General features: G+C 36.7%; 1 protein-coding gene across 1 annotated transcript in view; it reads right to left on the bottom strand.

Moving 5' to 3' along the window:
- camsap2b (calmodulin regulated spectrin-associated protein family, member 2b) overlaps positions 1-9,042 on the bottom strand; it is a 51,743-nt gene extending 42,701 nt beyond the window's left edge. Inside the window, exons 1-2 of the mRNA XM_016241423.1 lie at positions 8,448-9,042; positions 3,250-3,509 (exon numbers count right to left, since the gene is read on the bottom strand). Coding sequence (XP_016096909.1) covers positions 3,250-3,509; positions 8,448-8,610 — 423 coding nt within the window. The 5' untranslated portion in view covers positions 8,611-9,042. The remainder of the gene's footprint in view (positions 1-3,249; positions 3,510-8,447) is intronic.
- Between the last annotated feature and the right edge of the window lie 1,298 nt (positions 9,043-10,340).

The following is a 10,340-nucleotide window of genomic DNA, read 5'->3' as shown; positions in this document are numbered from 1 at the left end:
CATTATTGTTTCTCCTCTATGCCCCGCCTTTCTGAAACGCGTAATAATGGATTATAAACATAATAATGGATTATAATGACTTGTACAGTCTTTTTATGCGTTGCGTTGCATCGCGCCGCGTAAACATAAAACCATGTCTGCATTTGTGATCGGAGAAATGACAAACAACAAGCCCTACTCTACACTTCCCAAAAAACTTGCTTTAAATATATAAAATATAAAAACTCTTTAAATATAAAAAAACGTACTTACAGTCAGTGAGTCAGAACAGCCGGCATTGTAGTCTACTCTACCAGGATCAGGAAACGGTCCTCCATAAAATGTGCTGCACACATCTGAATATTTGGGTTGAAGTGTTCTGGAACAGTGTTGTAAATACAACTTAACCACTGATTTCTAGTCGTGTCCATTTTTGGAAGGCCAAACAAAGTAGTTTCACTTTCACAACGAAACACAGCGTCACACACGGTGGCCTAGAGTGAGCGGTGTTGGTCTAGAGTGAGCAGAGGCCGGGGGCTAGAGTGAGCAGAGGCAGCCGGCGGATTCGACGAAGGCAATCCACAGTGCAAAGTTGATGTATTTCCTCAGCGACCAGCACAGATCAGCTCTAGGCATGACGAAGCGGATATCGTCCTCTTTTGGAAGGCCAAACAAAGTAGTTTCACTTTCACAACGAAACACAGCGCCTTCACAACATGGCGGCGGCAACAACAATACTACAGCGAGAATAAAAATTACGGCTTCTTTTTTTGCGTGAACATTTGGGCGGCATTATGCAAATCTCCCCACATCGTGACATAGACATGTGGGGGCGTGTTAGAACGAGCCGTTTTAGGTAGGCGTGGCTGACTCTTAACTTTTATAAAGAATATCTCTTTGGATTTGAGCCTTTAATCTTTGCAACTTTACAGATCTTCTTTATGCACCAAGAGCTTGTAACACTTCAAAGAGAAAGGAAAAATTTAAATCGCATCATATGACACCTTTAAATGAAGTGCACACTGCAGCTTACACACAGCCACCAAACACAGCACAGTTTGCATTACCAGTTCAGTACCAGCAGATTCATGTTATCACTGCCCTAACTTATGAGAGTAACAGGAAGGAAAACCTCAAAATTACAGCCACACTAGTGCTGGGCGGTATACCATTTCATACCGAATACCGGTGTTTATTTTTGTTATGATATGAATTTTTAAAATACCACAATACCGGTGTATGTCGCTTAAACAACGTTCGGAACACGACACTGTTTGAAAGGGGCCCCTTTTCACTGTTGCACTGTGGTGAGGGCACAGCTGTATGTGTTACTAAGCATGAAAATTCTGAAACTGAAGCTGTAGAACTAATAGAACGTGATGACACAGAAGAACTCATCCATTTGACCACCACAAATATCCACCGCCCCCTGCCATCAGCCCCCGTGTCTCACACACACACAAGCGCAACTTTAGCACTAGATTTAGCAACTTTCAGACCCTTTTAGCGGCTTTTTTCCATAGAATATTCATACTGACAAACCTGATGCTGATCAAAGACTTTTTTGGATAAACCTTAGCTATGGTTCAGTTGAAAGATTTCGCCAGTGCTGTCACGAGGTCTGACTTTCCCGGAGAAGTGTCACCTCTCTCGGCGTCTGTTCTGTGCAGTGAGCGGCAGAGAAGCAGCACATTCAGTTGGCCGCGCACTGCAGCCGACTCGTCAATAAATGAGTACAAAACAGCGTTTCCTAGCACCTGTCGCTTACTGATTGTTTGGAATTATAAATATGAGGGTAGTTCGTCTGTTAATATCACATGCACTTTTTTGTTTGTTGTTTTTTTCAGTTGTTACTCAGACGCAGGCAGTGCGCTGCATGAAGACAAAAAAGTAATATAGCCAAAACAACCGCATAGCTGCTCTTTAGTGTAGATGCATGTTGATTTTATCAGACGATGCCGCGATTATAAATGATAGTGACTTCTGATTAACATGTATTAAAAGGGGTCGTGTTTAGTCACTATTTAGTGTGGTATTTTTTGACAATATTCATTCATCATGACAGTAAAACAGGGCATTCTAAGTCAATATACTGCAGTATTTCCTCTCTCAATCAGTAGAAAATATGGTTAACACCCGGTCATGCATGAAAAAAAATAAAAATACCGTCATGTACCATGAAACCAGTATAATTTTGAAAAATATAATTTTTGGTCATACCGCCCAGCACTAAGCCACACCAAAATAATTCCCATAATTTTTTTTGCTTGTTCTATGAAAATCACTATAAAGGCATTACGACAGACTTATGAAAGCTTCAGTCAGTAAGGATACACTAATATTAAAATTCTGGTTGATAACACTATGCTGATTATTATGCCCGAGATTACAAATATATTATGTTTTGTCAAAATAATTAAGTAAAAAATAAAAAGCAAACAAATTTAAATCAATCATTTTAAAAACAAGCGAATTTAGACATCACAACATTAGTTGGACAGTATGAAAAATTCTGGTTAATAACAATAGGCCAATAATTATAAATAATTAATAGGCCAATATTAAAATTCTATCCTATTTTGTCTAAATAATTAATAATAATTAATAATTACATGATCAAAAAATTAAATGCTAAAAACAAAAAACAATCATTTTAAATTAAGTGAATTTAGAAATAACAACATTATAATGCACAGTACAAAAATGTATATTAATTTTGAGATTTGCAAAATATTACATTTAACAATGTTATTAAATTATTGGTGTTTTTAAAGATTAACTTTAAGTGAGCATTAGATGATGGCAAAGATAATCTAAATGAAAAATTAAGACAGCCATAAATATTAGTATTGTAATTTTACATGTTTTACCTAAATATTTGACTTTTTATTTTACAGTTAAATATTACAATAGTAATGTTTCTTATTTTACTTAATATTGTATTCAATAATGACAATAATAAAACAATAATAATAATTATGATTGATATATAACTCAAAATTTTTGGCCAAATTGCAGCCCTACAAACAAGCTTTTTTTTTTTTTTAACTTTGTTTAAATCACAATTTTTTTCCCCACCAAATTGCACAGCCCTAGTGCCCATGTATTGAGAATTTCTACTTAGCACACATTACTATGAAGGCATTGCAACAGTCTTTTGAATTCATTTGCAGGGTCACATCACTATTAAAATAAACCCTTACACTCTAAATCTGAATATATGTCAGTTCTGCAACAGAAAAAATGAAGATGTAGTGCCAAATGACTTGCCATCTGTATGGGGGCCTTGCAGAGGTCTCTCTCAGTCACGAGTCTCTCCTGGTCAGTGACGTAGAGGCCTTTCTGAGCGAGGGCCTGGATGATGGCGTTGTGACCCAGCAGGGGTTTAGCCGCGTCGCTCCTGAGGATCAGACTCCCAGCACGGCAATACAACTCCGCAGAAAGCAGCAGAGACACAACGGGCGGCTTCACATGCTCCTGATCATACTGGTCTCGGTAGAATGGATCCTCCAACTCCACAGGTACACAGTCTAAAGAGAAAGAGAGAGATTGTGATTGATTACACAAAAGTGTCCCAAGAATTTGGAGGCTAATGAGAAAAAGTAATTATTCAGGTGGTTACATGAAGTGGGTAAAACGTTTTGTCAAAAAAAACAAAAACAGTACTATTAATTTCTTTAGGTGAAAAGAATAACTTAATGTGCATTTAAATCTGATTCAGGATCAATGCTTGGTCAAACAGGCTGATCTGAGGCCAACGAGTGGAACCTGAAGAGAGAGACACACTGTTTTCAGACTAATCCCATTATACCTCCCGCTTAATCTGATTTACTGAAGATCTTCAGTATAGCACCATAGACTCAAACACACACAAACAGACGGGTACAGGCATGCATGAATTGAGTCACACACACACACACATACAGACAGCAATCACTGAGTAGCAACCAAACACAATTACACACACATGTAAACACCCAGGTATAGACCTGCAAAAACTGAGTCACGAGCACTTGCCTAAAAAACAAAGCAGTCGTGATGCACACAAACAGAAAATAACAGCATCAGGATGACAACATCTGCAGACTGAAAATTCAGCTCTGTTTCTGACGCTGAAGTGTGACTGCAGATGTCTGAGTTCAGAAGAAGGAAATTCCTGGCACCCCATAATGCTTCAGTGTTTGAGTCAGACAACAGGCGATGTAGATTCCTGCTCTTCCCGGGTCATTTCCTTTCAGTATGTCTTTGTGTGTGTGTGTGTGTGTGTGTGTGTGTGTGTGTTCATTTTCTTTTTCAGCAGCAGGAAATATGTGTCTTAAAGATGCAGTACAATTCCTGCTGTTCCTGCTTAAAAATAAAACATTACAAATCAAAATTAATAATTAAATAATTACTAAAATATTAATGAAATAAATATTTAATGAATAAACAAATTATACAAATTAATTACAATTAAATTAAATCAAATAAAAAGTGAAGACGTTTTTTAATTGAAGAAAAAAAATGTACAAATTAAAAAAAAAATTGTAAATAACTTTTTTTATATTATTTTCTTTTTTTTTTACAAGTTGAAACTTATAAAATGAAATAAATAAATGAGAAAAAACAGCCATTTGGTTGTTGCATGATTAGCTGACCATCATTGTCCATTTGTAGTGAACACTTAATTCCAACATTAACTTATAATGGCTGTCTTTTTATGCATTTTAAATATTTACAAAAGGATCAGAAAACTCTTAAAAACATTCCCCTAACCTTACGAAAAGCTGCTGCGTCAGTGGAAACCCTTTCCCTGCAGGCTCCGCCAGTTCAGAGCCAAAAGCAAAAAAACACACACACTTGCTTCTGTAAAGCTCATGCTGATAAAGAGCTGCCTGGTTACGGAAAGGTTTTATCCCCACGTTTCATCCCAGCTAGATGGAGGACAGCGGCAGGAAGCGGCTCTCGAAGGCACGACAAACACAGAGAGGAAGTGAGGGGTCAGAGAGAGAAAAGTCTGAGGCAGCGAGTCACCACGACTCACAAAAGCCTTTCAAACGTTCAAATCGACAGAATTTGAACAGGACTTGATTTTGTCCATCATTAACTAACTGGATTGTTGTTGTTGGCTAATTGCAAACTGGTTCATTCAATCGGTCTCATACTCATATAAAAATGAGCTGATGCTACCATCTTAAGAAACAAAGAAAGTAATCATTTCCCTTTAGAGTCCCTCATATGTAACATAACATGAACGTTTGACATTTTTGGTCCGTAATAACAGTTTACAGAGAGAATAACAGTGCACAGAGTCACATGTGAACGTCACACACTCCCAGCGCTCCTCAGGCTTCAGTGGTGTAACAGAAACGAATCTCTGTTGTGGTATGTGCAGTATGTCACAGATGTTAGGCTGGAGGGAAAGACAGGACATGGACAATGTCGTTATAAGGGCCTACTGGCACGCAAAACAGCTGTTTGTGGCCTTGTTTATTTTTCATTTCCGAGAAAAGTATCTGGATGAACAGACATCCCCCAGACTCTGTTTTCATTCTAAGGATGCCTTGCAATGGTTCGGCTCGTCTTCTTCCTGTGTTTGTTTCTCATGCTGATCAGCAGTTTCATTCTGCTGTGAAGAGCAGTGACGGATGGGGAGATATTATCACCCTTACAAAAAAATAAAAACTACCATAGTACTTTGATAAATACTACATGAGGACCATATTCATGCACCATGGTATTTACATACTACCATGCAATATGTTGAGAAAAACACAGGATACAAAATACATGTTACTGTATGTATGGTCCCTTGTGAAAAAGAAGTACACTTAAGCATACTTTTAAAACAAGTCTTTTTTATGGAATTAATATAAGTTAAAAGAATTTACTGAAGGGCAAATGAATGTAATGTTAATTGAATGTTGTTTGCAATTGAATTAAGATGTATTATTAAATTATATTAAGTGCAATTAGTTGAACTTAAGAGTGTTTCTGTGATCCACTTACAGTAGGACTTACAGTAAGTACATGTAATTTCATAATTGTCTTTGAAATACGGTTACTGCCAAATGTACTGACATGCATTTCTGGTAACTAAATTATACTTTATTGTCATTTCTGAAACTTGTATGTCAAATTTAAATGGACTTTTAATGTAATATTGAATAACACAAAAGTTAGTAATTAAATCTACCCCTTAGAAGCACAATAAAAGATTATTAAATCATGTACTTTAAATGAACTTTTAATTGAAACAGTCACGCAAATATACTCTCCACTAAAGTGGAATTTAAATGATCTGCAAGTACAGTTTTTTTTTTAATATACTTCTATACATTCAATACAATTAAGCACACTTCTTTCACAAGAGGTTCAATGTCCAAAAACAATGGTAGTAGTAACCAAGTACAATAGTAGTTTTTGTTAATGTCACTATCAGAAGTGACTCAAATTTAGGTGATTCAGAGACATCTGCAATAGAGATTATAGTAAGTCCATGCTTTATTAATTAGATAACAATTTATCATTAGAGTTCATAAACACCAGCAACTCCAATGAGAAAAGCAGACTTTTTACACACACTTCTGCTAGGAGCAGTCTTCATCTTGGCCCTGTTGTGTTGCACTCCACAGGCGTTTCTGTTGTGGCGGCCGCTCTAAAAGCCATACTGCTAAGGTAGTGCTGGGCGGTATGACCAAAAATTTATATCACGGTATTTTTTTTTTAATTATACCGGTTTCACGGTACATGACAGTATTTTTTTTTTCATGCATGACCAGGTGTTAATCACATTCTATTAGTTCTACAGCTTCAGTTTCGGAACTTTCACGCTTAGTAACACATACAGCTGTGCCCTCACCACAGTGCAACAGTGAAAAGGGACCCCTTTCAAACAGTGTCGCGTTCCGAACGTTGTTTAAGCGACATACACCGGTATTGCGGTATTTTAAAAATTGATATCATAACAAAAATAAACACCGGTATTCGGTATGAACCGGTATACCGCCCAGCACCATGCTAAGGCCATGCAAGTTTGATATTTTGTGTTTATGTTTTTTCCGGCATCCTCCATGGGACTTATTCTGGAAAATTCAATCCTATTACTGTGTGCAGAAGTGGGGAATCTGCTTTGAGCATTCATTATGGACTGTGGGGACGGACTCTGAGCCATAAGCCAGACAGCGGCCCTTAATGAGTCTATGTAGGGATCTAGGCTAATGATTTCTGCAGACATGGCAACAGTTACCACCATCTAGATTTTTTTGTGAAATTCACTGTTTTTAACCTCTTATACTGCTTCTCATGAGACACATATGCACATAAAATACCTTTACATTTCTCTTAATTCCTAAGAGAAGAACAAATTAATTTTCTTCTCAAAATTGAACTAATTAATATATCCCACTAACAAAATCCCTCCAATAAACACTCATGATGCTAAATTTAAAAATATGCCCACTGCATTTCTAAATACTGCTAGGGGAAAATAGGCATGTTGACACACTTTCACTCCAGTCCACATTTCTCAAAGTAGGTCTATTTTCAATATAAACACATGCTTTGAAGTCTTGTCAACAACAAAAAAAGCAACTGAATGTCCCCTGTCACTGCCTAGGAAAAAATATACAGTTGATTGAAATATATGGTGAGCAACAGCAAGGTGTCACACTATGGGGTAAGTTGTCACAATGGAAACTGCCATTAAACATGCTTTCAGCTAAATGTAAACAGTAACACAGTTATGAAAGACAAAACAATTCATGAAAAAGTATATTAAACCAGATGTTTTCAATCTTTTAAATGCCACGGACCCCCAAATGTGATCATCTCCATGCAAAGGACCCCATCCTAAAATTGAAAAGGCATCTACAGAGTTTGTATAAAAACCCAATTTATACAGTGAAAAAAAATAATATTATAAATATGTCTAAAACATTATTTTGACAATATTTGCTTTCTCTAGTTACATTATTATATTTTATTTACATTACATTATTATTCTTTTTAATATATACTCATTATAGTGCTGTGATTGTACTGTATTTATTTACTCATTTGTCTACTTATTTTAACCAAATTATTTATTTTTATGTTATCACTTAAACCAAATTTTTTATTATTTAATTTATTACTTATTTGTTTATAATTTATTGAAAATAATATAGTTTATTACATACATAAGTATATATATATATATATATATATATATTTATATTTATTTATACACACACACACACACACACACACACACACATACACACACACACACACACACACACACACATACATACATACGAGAGTGTTTTTTTAGACTCTCGTTTCTCATATCATTTCCACTGACCCCCTAGCATTCCCTTGCGGCCCCATGTGGTCCCCGGACCTCCGTTTGAAAAATTCTATATTAAACCACTGAGATCGTGTATAGCCCTTGTGATAACTTCCCCCATCACTATAACACGATTTTTCAATCCGTAAGCGCCGCCTACCAGATCCAAAGGCTTTGGCGATGAGCCACGTCAAACTGCACGATATCTTGGCCCTGGTGAAATCATAGTGATCGACAGATTTGATCGTCGGCACGATGAACGTCCTCTTGCTCTCCTTGCTCTCTGCGGCATCTCCCATCTTGACATCTCCGCGTGGCTGCATCACGTCCCGCGGGAGTGACTATGAGATCAGAGCGCTGGACCACATTCCCATGCTTAGATGTGATGTGAAATATAACGGATCGGCCCGAGCTCTCGTGTAGTCCAAGAACCCTCCTCTCATTTATTGATTATATACAGGAAATCAATCCCAACTGCATCCCCGAGCGCCGGATTCAATATCCAGCAAGCAGTTCCAGGCGACTGCGGTAGCTCTCATCCGTTTCCCGGCAGCATATCCTCAAGTTGGCGTACATGACAAAAATCAATATTTCATAGGTGACACGAGCGCCATGATGAGGGATGTCAAATTCAATGGCGAGGAGAGGCGATCGACGAGTTCACTGTTTTGTGTCATGATTTCTCCTCTTCTTTAACTTTTGTAACTGTCCTTCCTAAAATCTCTCCCTCTCCCTGTGGTCCGCCTGCCGCACTGGCCTGGAAAAAGGAGAGATATGACTGCGCATGCGCGAAACGCCCAGACGCAGACAAGCACCGCCGCTGGCGGAGGCAGATTGACGGAGCCTCAAATAATAAGACATTTTACACACCTCATATGTTTTACTTATCTACACTACGTTATATTTTACACATCTGTCCTTTCAGTTCTCCAAATACGCTACAGTGTTTGTAGGCTACGCTGTGTAAAAAACAATCGAACTCTGACTGTATAATCTTGCTAAAATTGTTTGGATTGAACTTGCTGTAAATGTTAAACGAGTTGACTTCAGGTCAATTTAATTGACCTGAATTCACTCCTGTACGTTTATCTGACAATTAAACCTTCATTCTTACCACATACAGACCTTTTTTTTTTTTTACAAATAAAAATATACATTTTATATAAAAATATAAGTTTCCTCCTTAAAATAATCAGGGATTCAATGTACAATTTCGTTTGATTATTTTCTTTAACAAAATATTATATGTGCCCTCACCCCCCTTCACTGAGATCAGATATAAAAATATATTAATATTAAAATATCCATTAAAATATATTGTAAACATAGGGAAGGAAGGAAGATGTTCATGTAGTGTATATATATATATATATATGAAAGGATATAATTATATAAACACTATAATTACATTAAAATATAATGAAAAATATTAATATAAGAATATATATTATAATTAGAAAAAATATATAGTAAACATTTACTGTACTGTGTATATTTATTACGTATATAAATACACAAACATTATATATAAATATAAATATATTATATATAAAAGGTGTGTGTGTGGGAGTGTGTGTGTAATACATAATATCTCTATGTTAATCAGATTAATCTATTAATAAAAAAAATTCACTAAATGTTAGCATGTTCAATCAATAAAATAAATGCATAAAACTAATGAAGTGGGGTTGTAACTCTGATGTTTAAACAGTTAATTAGCAAGTGGAGTCTTAACTGTGAGGTGTTGAGGCAGATCATGTGAGTCTTCAGGTTGTTACTCAGCGGCAGAGTCATGGATCAGATCTGTCAGACAGGAAGGGGTGTGACCACTGCTGCGGCCGAGACCTCTATCAGCTCTGGAGAATAGCTGTAATTACTGCCCTCTACCCACATACACACTAGCCTTTCATGTGAGAGAGAGCGAGGCTCCTAGTTCTCAAGCACAAATGGAAGTCATTTAGCCTACTGAACTCCAACAAATATGAGAGAGAGAGAGAGAGAGAGAGAGAGAGAGAGAGAGAGAGAGAGAGAGAGATATGTAGCAAGAGATGGC

Source organism: Sinocyclocheilus grahami, unplaced genomic scaffold (genome assembly GCF_001515645.1).
Source record: "Sinocyclocheilus grahami isolate Dianchi unplaced genomic scaffold, SAMN03320097.WGS_v1.1 scaffold622.1, whole genome shotgun sequence".
NCBI classification, from domain to species: Eukaryota; Metazoa; Chordata; class Actinopteri; order Cypriniformes; family Cyprinidae; genus Sinocyclocheilus; species Sinocyclocheilus grahami.
The sequence above is the reverse complement of the archived record's forward strand: the minus strand, read 5'-3'. Positions and strand labels throughout refer to the sequence as shown.